This window comes from Ochotona curzoniae, unplaced genomic scaffold (genome assembly GCF_017591425.1).
Source record: "Ochotona curzoniae isolate NIBS_2020 unplaced genomic scaffold, NIBS_Ocur_1.0 contig_2599, whole genome shotgun sequence".
In the NCBI taxonomy this organism is placed as follows: Eukaryota; Metazoa; Chordata; class Mammalia; order Lagomorpha; family Ochotonidae; genus Ochotona; species Ochotona curzoniae.
Window position 1 is genome coordinate 7,450,139 of NW_024465520.1, and position 24,321 is coordinate 7,474,459.

Below are 24,321 nucleotides of genomic sequence, written 5' to 3' on the forward strand. Positions count from 1 at the left end.
TCTCTTAGGACAATTCATACCGAAGCTATTCACACCCCCTTTATTTATTTATTTATTTACTTTTATCATTTTTTTAAAGATTTATTTTTATTATTTTTTTATTGGAAAGGCGGATATACAGAGAGAGGAGAGATAGAGAGGAAGATCTTCCGTCTGATGATTCACGCCCCAAGTGAGCACAACGGGCCGATGCTATGCCGATCCAAAGCCAGGAGCCTCTTCCGGGTCTCCCACGCGGGTGCAGGCTCCCAAAGCCTTGGGCCGTCCTCGACTGCTTTCCCGGGCCACAGGCAAGGAAGCTGGAAGGGAAGCGGGGCTGCCGGGATTAGAACCGGCGCCCATATGGGATCCCGGGCGTGCAAGGCGAGGACCTTAACCACTGCGCCACCGCGCCGGGCCCAATTTATTTATTTTTTTTAAGATTTATTTATTTTATTTGAAAGACATATTTACAGAGAGAAGGAGAGACAAAGAGAAAGTTTTCTATCTGCTGCTCCACTCCCCAAATGTCTGCAATGGCCAGAGCTGAGGCAATCTGAAGCCAGCAGCCAGGAGCTGTTCCGGGTCTCCCATGTGAGTGCAGGGTCCCAAGGCTTTGGGCCATTTTCTACTGCTTTCCCAGGCCAGAAGCAGGGAGCTGGATGGGAAGTGGAGCATCCTGGACACTAACTGGAGCCCATTTGAGATGTTGGCGCTTGCAGGGAAAGGATTAGCCAGTGAAGCTCTAACTCCGGCCCTGGAGCTATTTTCCAGTAGAGATCCACATCAACAATTAGCATCTAAACATAGCCAGTAGTACAGGAAGGCTTCCCTCGATCCCTCTCCTCTAGCACAGGGTTGTCTTGGGGACTTGGCCTACTTCTATGGTGGCAATGGGTGCTGTTCTGTCCTTATAAGCGAGGGATGAGAAGCTCCCAGGGTGCTAGCTCTCAGTGGGATGAGCAGAGGGCAGAGGGATTCAGCTGCCGGAGCACCGTGGGCAGGTGGGACTGTGGCCCTTGCCACATTGGATGTCACTGTCATCTTACACTGAATTATATTTTGTAGCATTTGAAAGAAAAGCACTTTCCTGTGGTTCACGAAAGGTGCGCCTTGTTGTAACTAAATGGCAACTGCCTTAAAATGATTTGAAAGTAGAGTCATGGAGAGAGAGGGTGAAACAGAGAGACACACACAGAGAAAAAGAGAAAGAAACACAGAGAGAAAACCTTCACCAAGTAGTCCACTCTCCAGCTGGCCGCAATAGCTGGAGCAGAACTCAGGAGCCAGGATCTTCTTCCAGGTTTCCCAGTGGGTAGCTGGGGCCCAAACACTTGGATTTTTCCCAGGCCATTAGCAGAGAGCTAAGTCAAAAGTTGAGCAGTAAGGACTTGAACTGGTACCCATATGGGATGCTGGCATCACTGGTAGCAATGTTACCTGCTACACCACAGTGCTTGCCCCTAAACTTAAATTTTTAATGATTATTTGCCTGGTAGCACAATTGTGTTGTTTTATAGGTACTTTTTTTTTTCAGATTACATTGAGCATTGAATTATTTATTTAATATTTAACTTATTTATTCAATTCTTGCCTTCATTTTATTGCTTACTATTGTGTTTGTTTGTTTATTTGTATTTGAGAGGCAGAGAGCTCTGCTTTCCTGGTTTACTCCCCAAATTCCCATCATGGTCATTGCTGGGCTGGGGCCAGGAGCTGGAAATTCAACCCAGATCTTCCCATGATAGGTATTCAATCACTTGAGCCCTCATCACGGCCTGCTAAGGGTCTGAGCCCCAGGAAGCCGCAGGCAGGAGCTAAAACTGAGTAACCCCTACTGCAAAGTGGGATGAAGTGGCCCTAACTCACACCCTAATTGCTAGGCTGACTGCCTCCTGCCTCTTCCGCCCCAGAAAGTTTATTAATGATGTAACGCATCAGATTTATGGCAAGGCATTTGCATGTGTGAAATGAGCACTTTGAAAATTTGATCATTAAAACCCCTTCACAGCTGGGAGGTAGGAGTGGGGAGGAGACAGACAGCAATTGGTACAGCACAGCTCTAAACCGATGTTAGGCAACATTTTCTATACTGTTTAATGTCATGTCTTTACAGTGTGTGGACATCAGTATGTTTAAAAACATTTGCCAAGTGTTAACTATTAAACTTCAGCTCAAGTTTGGATCATGTTTTTCGTTCCTTCAGGATAGTTTCATTATTGTCTGAAGCAGCTGAAAGTGCTTCAGGTGTTGGGGTAGTCCTGATTGCTTTTGGAAATGAGTTAGGGCCTGTGGTTCTTGAAAAATGGGAACCCTTAAACAAAGAGGGGCACTAGTGTATTTTTCTCATGTACAGTGGGAAGTCGGAGTTCTGACAGTAAGTCCACTTTCTGCAAAATGGGCACGATTTCTGGGCTCCCCAGGGTTTTTCTCGGGACATCCTCTGAACAGCTCGCTCTCATCAGCCTGTCATGAACTACTCCGGAGGTCCTCTCTCAGCCTCTCGCTCTTGCTCTCACTCTTACACACTAGGAGCCTCATTCCCCATTCTTTACATTGAAAACAGCCAATGTCTGATTAGATCACCAAATGATACCAGTCTCTTAGAGACAAAGAGTAGACGAATCTTCCTAAGCAGAAAGGACTGGGTGGTGAGTGTTAGTGGCTCTTACGTAAACAAAGCCATCAAAAGGCTCACTGGATTTCCGGGGAGAAGGGCTGAGGGGAGGGGCAAGGGAGGAGCCCGGCTGGTGTCTGTGGGTGAGAATGAAGGCTGTTTCCATGAATTTCCTTGGTGTTTGAGGACAGGGCAGTATACTAAGGGCAGGACACGGAGGTCCACCTGACCTCACGTGTTCGATCTATTCCATTCTCAAGTAATGATTTCTTCCTTTCTCTTGGTCTAGCAGCAGCCTCAGTCTGAATGTGCAGGGCAGAGTGACCTGGGTCACTCATTGCAAGGAGAAAAACATCTCCTGGAGTATACCATTTCTCTTTGGAAATGGAAAATTTCGCTCTGAGGAGGAGATTTCAAATTGGCTTTTAATTTTACTTGCCAATAGCTGGGGCGGCTATGAAAGGGGGCTGGCGGAGGACAGCTATGAACAGCCTCAAGTGGAAATTCCAGCCATGAGCATGTGTGACACTTTGTGTTTTATTACCCTGTAAATTCAGCTGGAGTCTAACACATCTGATGTTATCCTCAGCTGGATTCACCATTTGAAGATGACTCATCATGTGAATGCTTGGACACGATTCACGGGCGAGCCAGCTCTGCTGGAGTTCTGGGACTCTCCCGGGGGAGGGCCTATTTTATTTTGTACAGTTGATGGTGATGGTTGGGTTCGCCGAGCTAGCTCCTTGGAGCCTTCTTTCCTCCCTGTGGTTTTCAGTTGCTTAGCTAGCATATCAGACTTGCTCGTAAGTAACAGTCAAGCAGGTTGCTCACCTGCCACTTGTTTTCATCCGTCATGGCTTCCCAGTCTTTCTGCCTGGTAGAGTGTGGTTAGTTCTTGAACAATGCTGATGTCTTGAGTTCCTGCGGAGGGTTAACTGCGTGCTTCCCACACACAGCGCCCAGCTCACGCCCATGATGGTTAGCCGTTCCAGATGCCAAGGGATGGAGGCGGGAAAGAGTGTAGTGAAACTTGGACTTCCTCTGAGAGAGGAAGGGGCCAGTTGTGTTTCTCCCTTGGAGTTCCAGAAAGAGACAAAAGCAAAGCTAATGCGAGGCGAACAGCTTTGGTCAAGTGCTGGGTCTGATCTCAGGGCGCCAATCAGGCCCTGTGCCAGTTTTGGGAACTGTGTGTCTTTTTGCGAGGAGGGCAGTGTTAATAGTGAAACTTTCATTGTCCTCATCCACCATTGTGATGGCACAGTTACACATTACAAAGCATACTAATTAGGGGGAAGGTATTTTTATCTCCTCAACTCCATCAGATCTTTGTTGCTTATTATCGCTCCTTTCGAATGAGTGGTGACAGTACCCCACACAAGTGGTCTTTGGAAATGCTATGGAGTCCCTTTAGTTTTTAAATACTCTCTGAGATACAACTTAGGTTCCACAGACTACACCTGTTTACAATGCACATTTGGTATTTTTTCAATAATTTTATGGAGTAATAAAACCACCAACATCTGATTTTAGAATATTTTTTATCATTCCCCAGTGAAACATTGTGTCCGTAGCCAGCCTCTCCCCATTCTCATTCCTACCTATTCTCTCCTCCTAACCCTACACAGCCACTGCTCTACTTTCTGCCTGTATAGGTTGGCTTATTCTGGTTACTTTATACAACTATGTTTATATAAAATCTAATCTGGTCTATAAGTTTCTATATTTATGCTGTGGTCAATTCCAGTGTAGTTACAAAATCATACTGTCCTCTTAGTGCTTAATTACTATCCATGTTGTGTTTATCCACTTCTCAGTTGATAGGATATGTGTGGTGTTCTTATTTAGGCTATTACAATATCAATAAACATGTGAAAACTTTTTTACACATTTTAAAAGATGTATTTACTTGTTTAAAAGAGTTGCAGACAGAGGCAGGCAGGGAGGGAGGGAGGAGAGAGAGAGAGAAAGAGAGATATCTTTCATCTGCTGGTTCAGTCCCTGGATGGTCACAATGGTCAGGCTGAACCAGGTCAAAGCCAGGAGTCAGAAACTCTGTCTGGGTCTCTCACGTGGGTAGCAGGAATTCAAACCCTTGGGCTATCTTCTGCTGCTTTCCCAGATCATTACTAGGGAGCTAATGGCAGTGGAGGAGCCAGAACTAGAACTGGTCCCGCATGGGATGCCAGTGTGGCAGGTGGTAGAATTACCCACTGTGTCACAATGTTCTTCTCTTCCTTAGAAATAGCAAGTCCTTCAATACTACAGTAGGAGGGACCAAAGCTTTGGGACGCTGCACCCATGTGGGAGACCCAGAGGAGGTTCCTGGCTCCTGATTTCAGATTGGCTCAGCTCTGGTCATTGCAGCCACTTGGGGAGTGAACCAGCAGATGGAAGATCTTTCTTTGTCTCCCCTTCTCTCTATAGATCTGACTTTCTAATAAAAACAAACAAATCTTAAAGGCCGCGTTCCCCTAAGATACAACCAGGTTGGGCTGTCTTCAAGGTCTCTGGGCAGCTATGCAAGTTGAGCACTCACAGTTAAGATTCTATCTGCTCGGGCCCGGTGCAGTGGCGCAAGTGGTTAAGGGTCCTTGCCTTGCACGCCCGGGATCCCATATGGGCGCTGGTTCTAATCCCGGCAGCCCTGCTTCCCTTCCAGCTCCCTGCCTGTGGCCTGGGAAAGCAGTCGAGGACGGCCCAAAGCCTTGGAACCTGCACCCGCGTGGGAGACCCGGAAGAGGCTCCTGGCTTTGGATCGGCATAGTATTGGCCCGTTGCGCTCACTTGGGGAGTGAATCATCGGATGGAAGATCTTCCTCTCTGTCTCTGCTCTCTGTATATCTGCCTTTCCAATCAAAAAATAATAAAAATAAATCTTAAAAAAAAAAAAGATTCTGTCTGCTCCCAGCAGCTTTGGGGTGACTCTTGGAGATCAGCTCTGGGCACGGCAGCCTCCCTTTGTCTCTTCCTACCTATCTGTAAGTACTAAATCCACTTCCTGTAGTTTGTTCCAGTATGTTCTGTTTTACTGGCCTTGAGCAAGTGGTAAAATTCTGCAGTCCAGGATGCAGTGGCAGAGGTTGGCATAGTAAGTATCATTGCCATCTTCTATCAGAGGGAGTGCACTGTTGGCGCTGATCATTGGTGGATCTGTTTCCTGGCCAATGGCGTTGAAAATAATTTCATGTGCTTATTTATTCATTGGAATAGTTCCTTTGGAGAAATGCCTGTTCATATCACTTGAACATTTTAAAGTGGAGTTTTCTTTTTATCATTGAGATACAAATGTTTTCTTCATGTATTCTTAAACAAGCCAGACACATGATTTGTAAGATTATATCCTTATTGATATCTTTCATATCACACACATTGTTGTTTGATGGGGCCCAATTTACTAATCTTTCACTTAGGTTGTGAGGAGTGGCTCCAAACATTGGTGAAACTCCCCGCCATTTGGGACTTGGTATTATTTTTAATATTTCCTTCCCTTAGGTCTCGGTTTCTTTAATATTTACTGGCCTTCAGGTTCTAATTCTGTTATCTGCCAATCTGCTCTAACTCCCTAATCCTGTTCCCATCAGTCCAGCTGAAGCCTCATGGTGCAGTACCTGACAACTCTACCCATCAATCCCTCCCTTTCCTTAATCTCCGCCCACCTGTCAGTTCCCTGACGGCTCCCACAGACCTATCCACCAATCCCTCACAGCCCCGTCATGCCTGCTCCCACCACGACAGAGGCACACCCTGGCCTGTGGGTCTCTCTCCCTCTGTGCACGCTGCCTCTTCCCCTTGCCCAGATCTCCACCATTCCGCGTCATCGTCCCCTTCCCCTGCAGCCCTCTCCTGCCACTGCGACAGGAGACATTCCCCTTTCGCACACTCTTCCTCCACCCTGTTCCCACTCCTGCCTTGCTGGAATAAAGAACTTCCTAGGTATCTCACTGTGTCTGGTATTTTGGCTTATGACAGCAAACTTATTCGGAAAAGAGGGCTTGATGGTGTGTAAGAATTAACATAGGTCTTTGATATCATATCTGAGATCATTGCCTAACCCCAAACTGCAAAGATTTCCTCCTGTCTGCTTTAGCTTTTGCTTGTAAGACTATGATCCACTAAAAGTTTTGTGTGTGGAGAAGGGTAGGGACCCACCTCATGCTATAGTGTGTGAATATCCAGTGGCTTCTACCACCATTTGTTGAAGACAGTTCTTTTACCCATTGAATTGACATGGCCTCTTTGTCAAGGACTGTTGGCCAAAATTTTAAGTTTACTTCTAGGCCTATAATTTATCCTAGCAATCGACATGTCTATCTTCAAGTGTTCTACTGCAGGAAAAGTATTTTTATTAGCTATGCTATACATATTGAAAAGAGCATAAACTTTTAAAATAAAAATTTATTTATTTTTATTGGAAAGGCAGATACACAGGAGGAGAGACAGAGAGAAAGATCTTCGGTCCACTGGCTCACTCCCCAAACAGCTGCAACAGCTGGAGCTGAGCCAGTCTGAAGCCAGGAGCCAGCAGCTTCTTCCAGGTCTCCCACACAGGTGCAGGATCCAAAAGTGTTGGGCCATCCTTGACTGTTTTCCCAGGCCACAGGCAGGGAGCTGGATGGGAAATGGAGCTGCCAGGATTAGAATCAGCAGCTATATGGGATCCTGGTGCTTTCAGGGTGAGGATTTTAACCACTACACTGTTGTACCAGGCCTGAGAGCATAAACTTTAAATATATAGTTTTGATGAGTTTGTTTTGCAAAGCAACATTGCAGTGCAGCCAGCACCCAGACATACATGCTATTATTAGCATCCACAGCATCACTCACACCCCTCCAAACATAACCACATTCCTGATTGCCTTTTTTTGAGCTCTCTGTAAATGGCACCACATAGCATGTATTGTTTCCTGTCTGGTTTCTTTGACTCAACATTATGTTTGTGAAATGCATCTGTGCAGTCCATTCATTCTCGCTGCATTACGGTAATCTTATTATATGAAATTCTAGTTTGTGTGTGTCCATTCTACGGTTGATGGGCATTTGGATTGATCTGGACAGTTGTGCTGCCACTTCTCTTCCAGTGGGCTTCAGTGTTTGTTTCAGTCAGGTACCTAAGAATGGAATCGCTGAGTCACAGGATACTGCATGTATTCTGCTTTGGATGATGCCTGTCAAACAGGTTTTCAAAGTGATTGCAAACATTTACATTGAAGTAAAAACATCTGCTTAAAGGCCACAGAATAGAAGAGGATATTTCAGCATCTGCATTTTTTTTTAATCACAATAAGGAAACAACTAATATAAATCAACAGCAAAAAGATAAGCTGGCCCAATAGCAAAACAGGCACATGACCTAAAATGATACTTTGATTAAGAAGAAAGGCCAGGGGCCCGGCGCGGTGGCGCAAGTGGTTAAAGGTCCTCGCCTTGCACGCCCGGGATCCCATATGGGCGCCGGTTCTAATCCCGGCAGCCCTGCTTCCCTTCCAGCTCCCTGCCTGTGGCCTGGGAAAGCAGTCAAGGACGGCCCAAAGCTTTGGGAAGCTGCACCCACGTGGGAGACCCAGAAGAGTCTCCTGGCTTTGGATCGGCATAGTATCGGCCCGTTGTGCTCACTTAGGGAGTGAATCATCGGACGGAAGATCTTCCTCTCTGTCTCTCCTCTCTGTATATCCGCCTTTCCAATGAAAAAATAATAAAAATAAATCTTTAAAAAAAAAAAAAAGAAGAAAGGCCAGGAAACACAGGGAAAGATGCTAACTCTTTCTTAACCGTTGGATAAGTGCAAATTAAAGTCACAATGTGACACAAAATGGCAATCTGAAGCATGAATATGTTGGCAAGTATGTAGAGCGACTAGAAACCCTCATGCCCGCTTTTGGGTGATGGAAATAGTTGTATGAAGAATCTTTTAAAATTTGATCTCAAGAGTATACAATACCTCCACTCCTCAAGTGTCTCAATACAAATATCAACGTATTAAGTTGTATTCAAAACTAAAATTATATCTATGTAGAAAATACTTTTGGAAAGAAAGACAGAAGAAATACAGAGCTCCCATCGGCTGGTTTACTTCTCAAATGCCTGCTGTAGTCAAGGACAGGCCAGGTCAAGGCCAAAGTCCCTAGCACAATCCTGGTTTCCCATGTGTGTGGCAGCCATCCGACTGCTTGAGCTATCACTGCTGCCTCCTGGGGTTTACAATGACAGGACCTTGGAGATGGCAGCCAGAGTCTGGTGTTGAACCTTGGTAATGGCCCTCTGTGCTAAATATATATCCCATGTGTAAAATTTTGTTGGGTTAAGGAATTGAGGTAATCTGGTGACCAAGTTATTGCCTGATGAACATTCCCTTGTTTTACTCTTAACGCATTTCTCAGCAAATGACCAAGTCTTAATGCGCTATCCTCAGGCAGTGTGCTTATTTTCCACAGGAAGGGCAAGTGCTCTTGAAACCAGGGAGTCTGCAAGCCAGCTGAGGCGACGCCATAGGCTCAAGCCCAGACTTTCGTGTGTGGCTTCAGACACCGCCATGCCTTCCACCTGGCTGGTTTCCCAGATCTTTGTATGCACCCCTGTGATTCTGACAGCCTGTTCCTAATTTGGGATGTGGGTCTTGGCTCCAGCGACAGTGCTCTCACCCATCGGCTGCCTGCCTGGGCTTTTGCTTAGCTTCAGCTCTTCCTTGCAGGCACCGTCATTTCTATGGGTGACCCCAAAGAAGTCCTGGACAAGGGCCATGGTCGAATGTCTCATGTGGTAAGAGGGCGGGCACAATGAACACTTGCTGGCCTTGTGTCCATTCACCCTCCTGGTAACCACACTGATGGTGCTGCATCAGTCGATATCATTTGGTCAGAGCTAGTTCTTCCAGTTCAGGATGCTTAGTCCAGGGACAGGAGCATGGACCAACACAGCCACATCTTCCAGGTTGCAGAAGTAGTGCTGCCATGGGCATTGACCCAGTGAGAACTCTTGTACTAGAGCTGGGGAGAAGTGCATCTTCTATGGAGAAAACTAAGAACTGAGGATGAGGGCTTGGAGTTTTGGTGCCCATCTTGCTAGTCAGCAGGGACACTTGCCTTAAAACAGTGACAGATTTGCAGAAGAGAGAGACTAAGCCTCAAGGACAATGTTGGAATTCCTTGACTCGTCTGTATTGAAAGACAGGATGACCAAATATCCTATCTGTTTAAGTCAGTGTGAGGAGGGTAGTTTCACAGGCAGAGATGGACTTGCATTGGTGGTTTGCCAGTGGCTTCCTGCAGGGCTCTGAGAGTCAAAGATAAGTGGGAAGGAGATGGAGTGAGGAAAAGCCTTGAGTCCTAACAACAGCTTTGGGTTTGTGAAGTGCATGATAAGATTCCATGTAAGATCTCAAGTAAAAAACCATATTGTGCAAGGCACTTGAGAAGTACCAGTAATCACAAGAAATATCAGAATGTGATTTTTTTTCTAGAATGAAATGTTTATCTAGTTTGTCCTATAACATACGTTAATGACATCTCATACTCTAAATACATTTTGGATAATATTGACAGTGATACAAACTAGTGTGACTCTTTGCTGTATTGTAAAATATGAGCGCATTTACTGACCTTCCAAACGGAATGGACCAATATTTTCCACCTGACAAGGCATTGGGAAAGATCCATTCAGAGTGCAGGATATAATCATGCATTTTAGTGTGACACTAGCCAGGCTTTCGTTTCCATATCACAGCGAGCACATAAAGGATGACCACTTGCTGAGTTTTGGTGTAATATCAAAGAATGCCACAAAGGGGTCGTAAATTCCTCCTCTCTCTTCTTACCAAACCTCTCTATGTGGCCATTTTTTCCTGATGCATTTCCACCCAGACAATGTAACACAACAGGTGAAATGCAGACACAGATGTGAGGATACTGTAGTTTCATATTAATATTCAATACAGAAGTTAAACTAATGCCAATCTTTTCCACCAGTTTATCCACTTTGGAAAATATAATTGTTCTTCATAAAATGACATCTTATGTTACTATGTAATATATTTTACTGTTATTTTAAGAGAAGTAAAACATTTATATAATGTTCCAATTTAATTTCTAATAGAATAAACATTAGTATATATATATAACTCATATGAAAAGAAAGTTCTTGCTGTCTTTGAAACTTTTGAGCAGCAGAAAAGGTTCTTGAGGCCGAAGTTTGAGAACTGATAGTCTGGTGGGTAGTTGTGTATTTTACACAAAAACACAGAATGAAATACACAATGATACAATAGAGCAAGGCGCAAACATGACAGGAACCGTGGGACTTCATTTTGATGAGGGACGGCGTCAGAAATGGTCCCAGTGAAAAAGCTAGTTTTAAGTCAAGATCTGAAGGAGCTAGGGATCAATATCCTCCTGGGCAGTGGGCAGAGCAGGCACAGTGCTCCTGATGCAAGGTGGGATGGATGGGCACGGCTAGCGTGAACAAGGCGATGACAGGGAGATGGCCCTAAATGAGGAGGGGTTACCTCTCACAGGCCTCCCTGGGTCATGTGAAGATGGCGCCAATTTTGTCCTAACTGCATCAAAATGTGCTAGAAATTGCTCTACTGTAAGCAGACATGAAATTGTGAGAAATGATTGATTTGCTGTGTGGAAAATGGATTGCAAAGGGGCCAAGAGTCAGGGGGTGAAGAGCTTAGTGGTTCTTGTGATGCAGTCCCGGTGAGATAAAGAGCTACCAGTACAAGGGAGGCAGCTGTGCCAGGGGAGCTGGTTTGGAGTCAGCATTGCTGGTTCTTGCTGCTCCAGTGCAGTGGAGGAAGGGGTGGGCTGCAGGTGAGCCGTCCTTCAGTGCGCTTGGTGACACCAGTACCAGGCGCAACAGACACAAAGCACGTACTGTGCTGATTTTATAAATAGGATAGGTTGTGTGTGCGCGTTTGTGTTGCCCGAATTTACCTACATAATTATATTTGAGAATGAATTTTAAAAAAATCACTCTCATGGCACCACCTTGTGGACAGTAGTGAAAGGAATTTGTTTTAAGTTGAATTTAAGCAATGTAGAAGACAAACATTCTCCAGATTAGCAGCCGCCTCACATCTTGAAAAGCAGTGAGACTTAAATATAGTCAATGGAATTAACACTAAACTGGCTCTCCTGACAATAATCAGTTGAGTTCATTCAAACGTCTTCTGTGCTTGATTTTAACACAAAGAATCTGGCCTCAAATTTATTTTATATAGCGAGCCCCTGATGTTTTTACATAAAAATCTATTTCTTCTGTACATTTATCATTGATTTTCCTAAGGTTAGGGTAAACTTTTTTTTTTTAAAGTTTGATTGATTTAGTTTAAAAGGAAAGTTATAGAGAGGGAGAGAGAGAACTTGCCTCTGTTGGTTCACTACCTAAATGCCCACAAAAGCTGGGGCCTGGGCTAGGCTGGGCTGAAGCTGGAGCCCCGGCCCCTGTCTAGTCCTCCCAGTGCCTGGCAGGGTCCCAGTACTCAGGTCACCTCCGAGGTCCTCCACGGAGTTGGATGTGGGTAACCCAGGTGTACCACAATGCCTGCACCCAGGGTTGGCACTTCTGTGCAAGCACCCAGCCTGCCGGAGACGGAGTCATCTAGTCTCTGCGCTCACCTGGAATCACACCCGGTGCCTTGCGTTTTCTCTTGCTCTGTTCTTGCTGACGTCATCTCTCTTCTTTCACACTATGTCCTTTAGTCTTGCTGCCCTGTTCTCGTTCTCTGGGCTTCCCAGGGGACTCCTTCCGATTACAAATGAGACAGAGTCCTTTCTTCATTTCCCAAAATGCAATCGCAGGCTAGAATGCTTAACATCTTAATTTAAACATAATGGAGTTACAAGGTAGGCACGCCCCAAATTTCTCTTCTAGTCCTGTCTCTCCTGCAAGAATTGCCTCCGACTGCAGACAACCTGAGGTTCTCTGCCACTTGGCCGAGTTTCCCAAGTGTTCGTCAGCTCTGGTCTCCAACCCTGGCAGGTCAGGTGAGGAGAGCCAGGGAGAAGCTATACCCTCTCCCTGCACCCCAACTCCCTTCTCCCCTTAGACTGATGTCTGCTAAGGAGTGGCCTACACTCGCACTGGGGATATTGGTTTTTAGGCTCAATTCTTATTTTCCCCCATTGTCTCCCATTGCTCCGTTTCTCTGCCTTCTCTCCAGTTTAAGACTGTTCCGATACCTTGTGGCATGGGAACTCCTGTCTGTCCTCACCATGGGCAGTTCTCCTAGAGACCATCGTGCTGGTTGTCCTTAGTGACTCCCAGATGCGTTTACCAAGCTGGCCCAAACCTCTCCACTTATTCATCATCCACTCGTCTACGTTTCTACTTGAATGTTTCATGCCCCAGCGTCATGTTCTAGTGTTTCTAGATTCAGCAAAGGCACAAATTTTCACCTGGTTAACAAGCCAGAAAACCAGCAGCTATTCTTTATGAGAAGTTTTGAGTTATTCTCTCAAGAGGCGGAAAGGCACAGAGAGAACATCTACCCACTGCTTCCCATACAAAGCACCTGCAACGGCTGGGGCTGGAGCCAACAGCTGGAAATTTAATTTGAATCTCTGATAGGGGTGGCAGGAATCCAACCACCTGACCCATTACTTGCTACCTCCAAGAATCTGTATTAACAGGAAGCTGAAATCAGAAGGTACAAGTGTGTTTGAACTCAAGCACTCTGAGACGGATGTCCTCACTGTCTGGGAACCACTGGACCAAATGCCTGTAGCTTAAGAAGTTAATTTTTGAGTCCTCCTTTGCCCTTCCAGTGAAGGCCGTCTTGGCTTTCTCTGTTTTGCTTGCTGAGCCTTGTCCTCAGGTGATCCACTTCTGCCTGCTTTAATTGCCCCTGTGTTGTGGACTGTTCCTTCTTGACATGGCTTCAGCGGCTCACAAGGATCTGCATCCACCCTGCGCTCCTTCCAGTCTGTCCTCCACAGCGAGGTATTATTTTTTCCCAGGTTCAAGCTGTTTCCTGGTGGCTGCTGCGCCCTGGTCCACAGTGCTGGCAGTGCTCTCACCTGCCTTGGAGCTGCTCTCCATCATTCCATCCTTGCTCTTCTTGCTCTGGTGTCTCTGCTGCTCATGACCATTTAGTACAGTGCCCGACACCTGCCCTGCATCCCCTCCTTGCCTCTCCTCAGCCTCTGCCCACAGCTGACTACCTCCTTCCCTAGAGGCACTTTTTCCTCACCTTCCAGTCCGTATTCTAAGGCTAACACATGAAAACTTCTCTCTGGACACTTGCTTTAGTTTGCAAGCTTGGCATCATGGTGGCAGGATGTTAGTACATGAGACATGTTGTCTTCAAGGCTCCGATGAGCAGTCGCAATGAGCACCAGCATCTGTGGATAGTGAGTCACTTACAGGTGAGTTCAGGTCTAGGTGATACAGGCTCTGCGTGGTGCTACGTCAACAGCCAGTTGCTCTTCAGTTATGTCTGCATCTTGGGGTGAAGGGGACCACGGGTGTGCCTGGCACCAGCCTGACCCTCCGGGGTCTGGTGTCAGGAATGGAGTGAACCTCTACTTGAGATGATGACATCTGTGTCTTCCCTGAGAATAAGTACCAGCAGGGACGGCTACACCCATCCAAGCTGACTCTGTAAGAGAAAAACATTTGCCTACTTCTCAGAGGCTCCTTCTTACTGAAAGCCCGGGAAATTTTTCTTAAACATGAACACCCTTTTCTTCACGCCAACGGCTGTTTGTGTTTGAGAAGCTGTAGAAAGTTCAAAGGTGAACTGATAGCCCCAGGAAATCTCTAGTTGCTTTAAATAACATGCATCTACCTTAAAATCAAGGCGTACTAGGTGCTCTAAGATAAAATAAAAATCCGTTTTCATTAAACACAGCCATACAAAGTGATGAATACATATGTACTTCAAATTGATTAGACTTTTACCTGTAAGTCACAGGTGCCGAATCTTTCTTTCTTTTTTTTTTTTTTTTGCTTATTTCTGAACTTGTTCCAGAAGCAATTTAACATAGAGCACAATAACAAAAAATATGGCAAACTAATGTAAATTATTTAAAAACAACTTCAAAGGAAAAATAAAGGTCAGAACAGAAAATGAATATTGAAATGAGGCCAATTTCAAACATGTGGTTCAGGGCTGGCATTGTGGTGCAGCATGAGTGCCTGAGTCCGACTCCTTTGCTCCCAGTCCAGCTCCCTTCTAGTGCCTGGAAAGCAGCAGAGGATGGCCCAAGGACCTGGGCCTCTGCCCACTGCGTTTCAGGTGCTCGGTTTCAGCCTGATCAAGCCATGGTCATCTGGGAAGTAAAGCAGCAGGTGGAAGATTTCTTTCTGTCCATCCATGTCCTCTCTGTCGCTCTCTCTCTCTCAAATAAATTAAATAATGGATGGGCAGATAAACAAACAAATCTTTTAAAAAATGCTTGAGAGTTGGTGTGGGGCAGGCATCTGCTGCTGCTTGTTGCCCTGCTGCAGGTGCAGGAGCAGGTACTTTGTGCTTGGTGCTCCAGGAGGAACTAGCCTCACCATGGACCCTCACTCACCCCTCTCCTGGGGCAGGAGGGTCTTGTCATTTGAGACTCTTGGGCAGCTCTGAGTTGCAGCTGAGCAACTGCTCCTGGACACGTCTAGTCTGGTTTCTAATTTGGCCTTAGGCTCCCCAGCAGTCAATTTGAAAAGTCTTATTTAGTAAGATATCACTCAGGGTCCATAGAACAAAACCAGCCTGGCACCTCTGACAAAGCACGTAGTACTAAGAATAAGAGAAGATTCAGTCTGGGGTCTGTGGGGACCTGCTCGTTTGTCAGATGGATTTAAAATCCCAGATGAAAACACCAGTGATAAAGTCATTGTAATCAGCAATCCACGCCAAATTGCCTTTTTCTTTTGACATAATTTATTATTCACCTTGAAGCTTCATTTTCTACGGGCTCTTGAAGTTCAAACGTTACACTTTGAGCCAAATGAAAATGCATTTCATAAATTAATTTGGACAACGAATGGAGAAAAGTTGTTCTCTGGAAACTGGCTTTTGGTTTGCAAATATGGAGAATTAGGCTTGTGAACCGGCAGTGCAGTGAGATGGGTGAAAAACCTTGGTGGTTTCATGCACTTATTTTGGAAAGAATATGTGTCCATGTGTCCCTTCAGAAAAACACATGCGTGCCTATCACAGGACCAGGAAGATATTCTAAAAACAATTGTTTTCCCCTTTGAACAATGACCTCAGAGATTTTGTTTTTAGATGTTGCTTTATGTTGTGTGGGCACAAGCCTTCTTTTTTCAGTCTGTTTGTGCATTTATATCTGGCTTATGAAGAAAAGAAACAAACATAGCACTTCTGGAAGGAATGTCTCCTGCCCACTTGCCTTGACTACTTAAACCCACACGTCCACTGCTGTAGCTGCCAGCCTGCCAGGAATAGCTCCGCATGAAGCCCAAAGAAGCCCCTTTGCTATTCTGACTCCTAGTACTTGCTAATGTGGGCAAGATGAGCTGCTCCTCTTGCAAAGGACAGCTGTCCGTACCAGGATGTTTTTGAGAAGGCTTGAGTTCTTGTCCAAACTAACATCCCCAAGTCAGAGCCGGCTGCCTATGACTGTAATTCTGGAAGGAACTCACAGCCAGACAAGGTCAGTTCACAAGCAACACACAGGGAGGAAAATCCTTTTTCTCTTGAATTTAAATGAGGGCACCAGCTCACGTGACCTCCAAGGAGCTGCCGCGCTGCATCTGGCCCAGGGTCCATGTTTCTCCATCTCTGGCAGTGGCTGCAGAGGGCTTAATGGACAGAACACAATGCAGTGGCTTGTGGTGGGGCACATGTGGGAGGAATGCCGGAATGATGTGGTGTACCCTCATGCCAGGCTTTTTCATCCCGGGAGGACTGAAACTTCTGAGTTGATCACATTTTCTGGGCTTCCTTTTAGCAAAAAGGAGTAGCCCCATTCCAGGTGATGGTGGCCTCTCTCCACTTGGTTCTGATCAACATCTCCACTGGAAAAAACCGTCTCCCTGTCCTATGTTGATCTTCAGACTGATCCCTTTCCCAGAGGTGGGAGTGAGTATCTGGGGGAGGAACATTGACATTGAGATCAAGCCTAGGTTAAAAAAAAAAAGGCGAGGGGGAGAGGGGAGAGGTATTTGTCCTAGGATCCAAGATGCTGCTTGAGACATACCCATCCCATTTAGGAATATCTGAGTTTGGGTCCCAGTTCTATCCTGATCTCAGCTTCCTGCCAATATACATAATGGGGAACAAATAGTTGATGGCTTAACTACCTGTGTTCCAGCCACCTACCTGGGAGGTCTAGATGCAGTTCTTGGCTTTGGCCAGCCAGTTGTTAATGGGCACCTGGGGAGTAAGTCAAAGATTGGGAATGTTGTGTCTCTATCTTTGCATCACAAATGATAATTTTTTTTTTTTAAGGAGAAAAAATGGGTAGATGGGAATTGGCCTCAGCGAGCTATGCTGTTACTACTAGGGTCTGGAGTAGATTGCATGTTGAATAGCCTCGTAGAAACCAGTCAGTGGTAAGTTGGGTTAGGGATGTGTATTCTGCATTATGAATTTTGGCAAGTTGTAGAATTCTGCTTCTAGCACTTATCTCATATGACCACTGAGGAACCTAATGGATGAATGTCCATAAGGCTTTTAACACAGTGCCCCAAACAGAATATGTGTGAAGTTTAGGAGAAAATAAAATGCTTTCCTCAAAGAAGAAAGTTGAAGTAAACATAGCCATATATTTTAAGGAACATACTTCCCATAACACACTAAGTTAAGTGGGTAAAACTATATTTCTCATAATTAGAGAGTTAGGAGCTATACAGATGAAATATTCATGAGGGTTATGCTGCAAGGGTAGTGATTATAATGAAAGGTTACTGACTGCCAGCCCTGTGGTAATGAATGGGAGGAGTCAAACACGAGCAAGGCCGCCTCAGTGCAGCCGCAGCTACTGGATACAAATGCCCAGTGTGTCCGAGGGGCCAGTGTCCACAGTCATGTTAAGGTTAGTCTTTTTCCCTCATGAGTTCCAAAAACTGGGGCTTCTCTTGAAATGAAATGCCTTCTTTGGTTGTCTGTGTCTTTTGCTGGACAAGCATCTGCTAAAGGTTTCTGAAATTGCACCTTCTCCACCACCATTTTCCTAGTGCCCGACACTTTAGAGGCCCTCGAAAATGCTTCTTGAACCAATATGTTCCTAAACGCTCCTTCACCTTGGCAACTTGTCTCACTGGATGACCATCAGATGCTTGGTTATAGGGTGGCTTTGGCTGCTCCTTTCTTTTTCCAGCTCTTTTCTCAGGTCTTAAATGTCTCCCACCCAAAGCTCAAAGTCCCGGCCGGTGACTCTCGGAAGATAGACTCTTTACTTTCTGCTTTCGTTTTTCTCTTACCTAAAGGTTGATTATTCCTTGGTGTTATTTTGAAATTCCTGTTCCTATTTAGAGCAGGCTCAGAATCCTCATATTCTAACACAAGGGGTTTGGCCCATGGAATTCCTGCATGGTTTCATTTTCCTATGGAGTTAGCATGAATAGCCACACTGCTGCTGCACAGTGGCAGCTGCCTCGCCTTGGGCACATTAAAGCTCCCACTCTTGGAGTCTGAAATGCTCACCTATTGTGAGATGCACAGGCTTGTTCTGGGAGGGCTGGCCACTGTAAAAGTACAGATCAAAGAGACGCTCCATTTTCCAGTCTGATAAGAGCTGCTTGTTTGTGCAAAAAAGGACACTGTAATTTCCATTGATGCTGCACAGCCAAATGGGTAATTTGGGAGTCTTTAGCATACTGCCCACCTGGAAGGAAAGAGGGGGACGCAGATGAGCATATAGATTTTGCCACGTTGCGGTAGATGCTGATACATCATCATGATCAAAAAGCAGCCCCGAGGCTTCCTGCTGCACCTGCGGCTGTGCAGGGCACCGCATGTAGACTAAGGGTTGAAGCAGAGGCCTTGTCATGAATGAGTTTGCGTTTATGAATTGTGTGGTACGGTGGCGATGCTGCCACTTCCCTCTTAATGGGTTCTATTTTTTAAACATTTTCTTGGTGGCCTCACAGAAGGGGTGGTGCCACTTTAATGAGACTTTTAGGTGAGGTGAGGAATAAATAAGCTGAAATGTAAGTGTAGAGGTGGAATAAGAGAATTCTAATTCCTTCCTTGTCATTGACTAGTGTATTTTTTCCTCTTCCCAAGATAGGGTAATACTTCATTCGGCAGCTGGTCAGATTTCTGGCAACAGCAGCCCTTCAGAATACAGAACAAAAGCTTCTGGGATGTAGGGGTGACTGCTGAGATACGCAAGTGTTTACAGAGGTACATCAGATGGCTCGTGAAGATGTGGCATGCAGGTACTGGTTTAGTAGTCACTATTTCAGCCAGGTCGTTCAACTGGTTATATTTTTTAAATTCAATCTTGAGATCCTCTCGCTAGCAAATTAGTTTGAGAGAGCCACGCCTGTGTGTGTGTGTGTGGGGGGGCGGGGCGGAGTATGGACTGTGCACGTTGTCAAGGGACTGTGACCCTGTCACTTCCAAGGCCTCTGAGGATTCCACATCACAGGGCAGGGCTACAAATGGTATCTACCCTTCTGTCTAAAGAGGTAGGACAGCATATATTTTAAACAATATCCATCACAGTTCATAAAGACCAGTTTTTTCTACTTGAAGTTATCAAAATGAGCTACATGGAAAAGTGGACAATTTCCATTTGGTGCCTGGTGGAGCCACTGGACCCTTAGCTTGTCATTTCTTCCTGTAGTGAGAGGATCAATGCTGTACTTGAGTTTCTTTCCTTCCCAGTAGCACCACATTCAGTTTTGTGGGAAATCCAGCTATGAAAAATTATCATGTGCCTTGCAAATCCCTAAGTATCAAAGGCAAATATCCTGACATTTGCATTTACTTATAGTACTGTTCAGATCCCTTCATCTTTGCTTAAATTCTTCAGATGGGCGTGAGACAGTGGAATCAGAGGTTTTTTTTTAAAAAAAAGCATTTCACTGTGGCTATCATAGAAAAATTATATACTGTGCTTTAAAAAAAGGTCTCATGTTTCATTGGCAGTTTAAAAAGGGCTGCAAACCTATCACCCCAGTCAGTGCATGCTCTTAGTGGATGCTCATATATTTGTGCCAGAATTAGCCCCTCTGGGCTGAGTGTTGTGTGTATATCCCACATATCAAATTTGGGACAAAACTAGCCATATGGAAGTAGTTTAAAGGGATGTGCCACTGGAACCGCACAAACGATTTAAGTTCAGACATCGACACCCGAGTTCCAGATAGCTTTGTCACCACTCATTATTACATGTCAGCATCGTTCTGCCCAATCCCACGATACACAGGGCATAGAAACAGAAAGTTTGGGAGATTTGGATAAACTGAGATTAAGGGTTGTTTATGACAAGGTGCGTGACCTGCAGATGGACCTTTTGATCAATTGTAAAGCAATGGAAGATCCCTGTGTATGATGCTGGGGTGGGGCGATGGGATGGGATACACACACACACGGAATTGTCCCCAAGAGTCTCTTCATGCGGGCAAGACTGAAGACCTTCAGAGGAAGATGCCTGCAGGTGCTGACAGCACACTGATGTTACTATATACAGCAAGGCAACAGCCTGCCTCCCTGAACTCAAAGCTCTTCAGCTTTGGTTCCAACAGGAGGAAAATGAAGTAGCCTAAACGGAACCAGCTCCAGGCCCCCAAAGTGAGCCCAAAGAGGTCTTACACCAAGCAGGCAGAGATTGCTTTGAGAGATCTTGGTAGAAATGGAAATGTCATGCAGGATTATCATGGCACCTTGGGTATTCATTTTATGAAGCTAGCCTTAAAATTTCAGCTGGAGACACACCTAGCTTGAAGTGAATCCTACAAACATGAAAGAAAGCCCCTTCCGAATGAATCCAGTCAGATAGTACACCTTCTTCTTCCCTTGGCTCACCAGAGAAGCAGTAAAACCAGGGTTTTCCATTTTAAGCATTTGTATTGTTTTGGTAGACCCAGTTTACTGACTGTCTCCCTTCCCCCAGAGCAAGATTCTCTGAATGTTTTATTGGTGAGGCTCCACGAAAGCTGGATCTGTGCATGTTGCTTCATGTTGCCATGGTAAAAAAGGAAATTAAATTGTGATACAGCGGTGCTATAAATAAAATACCTTTCTCCTTAAGTTCACTCATCATGTAATAAGTCCAACAGCCCCAATACATTGTATACAGCGGTCAAGACAATGTAAAAATATACAGACAGGGAGAAGGACAGACAATTTTTTACACAACAGAGGGCAAGTGTTGGGGCCACAGGACTGTTTTTGAAGGCGTCTAGCACAATGGTGCTTAGAATGTGCCTTTGTACTGTGAACTTGATGCTGAAAGTCCCAAGGCTCCAGGCTGGTAATGGGAAGGGAGAAAGACAATGGAAAGGTGCTTTCTGTGCCAGTTCCTGGTGACAGTTCCTGTGTTTACCTGCTAATGGTCTGGTTCTTGTCTCTGCTACCTGGAACCCAAAGCTGACATAACTTCACTCATCAAATTTGCAGGTATGTTGTCAAGACAAATCGGATTTTTTTACCTCGGTGACTTGTGGGAGAGGGTAATGGAGAGAGCTCCATGTGGTATTTTTATTGTTTGGGCGTTTCTTCCTATTGGGCTCTCCAAAGTATGCAGAGGGAAGAGGGCTCATTGGGATGTTTGCGTGTGCAGCCAGGGCTGCCTTGGGAGTACTTCCAGCAAGACCTAAATGCTTTCAGTCCCTTAAAAAATCAGAGTTGATTTTTGTTCTCAGTGGCAGGTGTGAAGATAATGTGCACCTCCTAAGGCTTTCCAGATGGCGTTAGACTCCAACTGCTTTATGTTCTCACTTAGGTATTGGGACTTCACACTCAAACCTGTGCCTTCAAATGGAAACGTAACAGGGAGGCTTCAAAAACAGCGCCTCATCTTGTGGGGAGCTGGCTGTGTCCTGCAGGAACTGTCAGTCTGGTGGGCACAGGGGGCTTGCTGTGTCATCTAATGAGGACTCCTTCCTTTTTCTTTCTTAAATTTCCCCCACTGAGCTGTGACATTGGGACAGAAAGATGCTTGTTTTTGCAGTCTGCAATTTTCTCCCAGAAGGAGAGATTGACTCGTGGAACTTGCAGGCAGCTCTGCCTGATGTGTCTCACCTGCTCGGCACATAGCACATCAGTTTTGATGTCAGAAGTCCTTTCTGATCATCAGCTATATCACAGCCACCCTAGACAGAAGCCACTCTGTACCACAAAGCGCTTGTATGTCCAGATTGCATAGTCATGGGTCCTGAATGAAGTCAAGGTGTTTCAGGACAGAAAGGAGGCTGGTGGGCCCTGGGATCTCTGACCCTATGACTCATGGGGGGCTGTTCTAGAGCTTTGCTACAAGTGTTAGATTTCTGAGCCAGTGCAGCCAGATGATCAGATGGGTGTGCTGGCTGGTACATATTGGAACACCACTGAACTTGTCCATTGAGGACTCAAGATTTCCCTGCACTCGACTGATCTGAGTTCCAACAGGAGGTAAAGGGAAGCACACACTTCCGAGAGTGCATGCCTTGAGCATCTACCAGAGACTTATAACGAATTCATCCTAGAAGTCAGTAGGGCAAGTTCTAGCTTGCTGAGCATATGTGCATTCTAAAACCTAGTCACGAATTACACGTTCTCGCCTAACTTCTGTGTGGAATAAAGGGACATCGCAGATTATATCACATAAATATGTATCTATATAAGTCAACTTCAAAATGTCTGGGAGATGGAATTAAAAGGTACCAAAAAGTTTTGAAATCTATTCAGAGCTTTTATAATATATGTTTTGCATGAACCATTGGAAGATCTCTCATGTATTTAAAATGGACTTTAAAAGTATTGATGATAGAATATAATTCCAAGACCTGACATTTATAAACTCATCCCCCTATTAGAAAATAAGCCAAAATGATGATGACAGGCAATACGATGCATTCAGACAGAATGTGAGCTCTAAATGCAGATGGACGTGGGTTCAGGGCCCTGGCTCCGACACCTGAGTAGCTACTGGCTTTGGGCAAGCTGTTCTCATCTGTACAATGAACCAGCATGGGCTTAATGTAGTATTGATTACAACTTTTAGAGGAAGTGAGGATGGAAGACAATAAGGTATCATTGTAAGTGGATAAAAGAAAGCTCCACACACAGTAGGTGCTTTGTGCACATGAATCTTAATACTACAGTGCTTCATATACAAGAGTGCTTCAAAAAGCTTATGGAAGACGGCATAAAAGAGTAAGTTTATTAAGGTGCAATAGCATATCAAAATCCATGCATAGGGCAGGGTATTCAAAATGTTTGCAGAAATGTTTATTAGGAAAACACTAATTTTTTCTCAAATGTTTGTGCATAATCATAAACTTACATTTTAATTCCATCTTTCCTTGCACTTTTAGAAGGGTCCTCTTCTACTTCCTTTAATTACCATCTGTCCCAGATTGTAAGAAACACACACACACACACACACACACACACACACACACACCCCTCTGTGTCTGTGTATGCCTGTCAAATTATTTAAATAATCAGAGCTACCGATTGCTTTTACCCCAGAATAAGCCGATATGGAAAGAATAAAAAGGTACCTTCGGAGGTAAAAAAAAAACAAATTTCTGGGGATATGTTTAACATAGTCACGTATTTTTCTAGTTTATTTTTAAAAATCTAAATGCTAGGCTATATTTTGCTCTTTAACACGTTGTTTTCTGAAACCAAACTCCAAGCACAAAATGCATGAGCTCGGGATCCTGAAGCATTAGTGTCCAGCTTTAGGCACTCTGCACTGAGAACAGGATTCCAAGGGCCTCCCTGGGGATAGAACACTGAGTCCAAGAGAAGGATGGGGAGCCACAAGCATCACTTTTCAAAACGCCGGAAACACTGCTGATTTCATTTCTGCAGACTTTTAAAGTTTAACCGGAGCAGCTTCCATCATTTGTCCTCCTTCTAATTTGTGGGCAAACATTTGGACCGAGGTCCTGGCATCTGGTACATTCTGCCCTCTTTCCAAAAGGAAAGCTCTTACATTTTCACCTTGTGCCATGGCCCCTTGATTGACTTGAAGGTCCCGGCAAGCATCTGCCTTATTATTGGAGGATATTTTAGGCTCTGCAGGTAATTTTCTTTAGAGCATGATTTAGTAGCTCTATTGGTCTGCACCAAGCTTGTGTAGAAAGAAATGTGATCTGAAATAAAATAGTAGCCCTGAATGCCTGTGAATTCTGATCTCTCTGTCTCTGGGTTGTTCTATATCATAGTCTCTTACAGTAACTTACCAACTTAAAAAAGCCTGAAATGTGTTCCTAAAGCCTTGCACATGTTAAAAAAGGACAGAAAGCCAAAGCCAGTGAAGGAAGATAGATACTTTGTTAAGTTCAGTGGAAATGACTAGCCTCCCATTTATATGCACTATGGGTTAATGAGCTAAGCCTAAAAAGATTGCCCCACCCCACCCCCGCAAAGCAGTGGTTCTGAATCAGGGGCAGTGTTGCCCCCTCAGCAGATGTGTGGCAATGGCTGCAGATGTTTTTGGTTGCTGCACTTGGGGAGAGTTGCTGTTGGCATCAAGTGAGCAGAACCCCTAAACAGTCTATGGGCACAGGCAACCTGCCCCTCATCCCCAACAAAGAAAAAATCCATCCAGGAGATCAGTGGTACAGGGGTTGAGTAGCCCTGCTTTTTGTCAGAGGCATTGAAACCC

The 24,321-nt window shown here is 45.0% G+C and overlaps 1 protein-coding gene across 1 annotated transcript in view; it reads right to left on the reverse strand.

Annotated features, from left to right (window-relative positions):
- Positions 1-16,493: 16,493 nt before the first annotated feature.
- MINDY4B (MINDY family member 4B) overlaps positions 16,494-24,321 on the reverse strand; it is a 31,891-nt gene continuing 24,063 nt past the window's right edge. The window contains exons 11-12 of the mRNA XM_040974900.1: positions 18,195-18,375; positions 16,494-16,636 (exon numbers count right to left, since the gene is read on the reverse strand). Coding sequence (XP_040830834.1) covers positions 16,494-16,636; positions 18,195-18,375 — 324 coding nt within the window. The remainder of the gene's footprint in view (positions 16,637-18,194; positions 18,376-24,321) is intronic.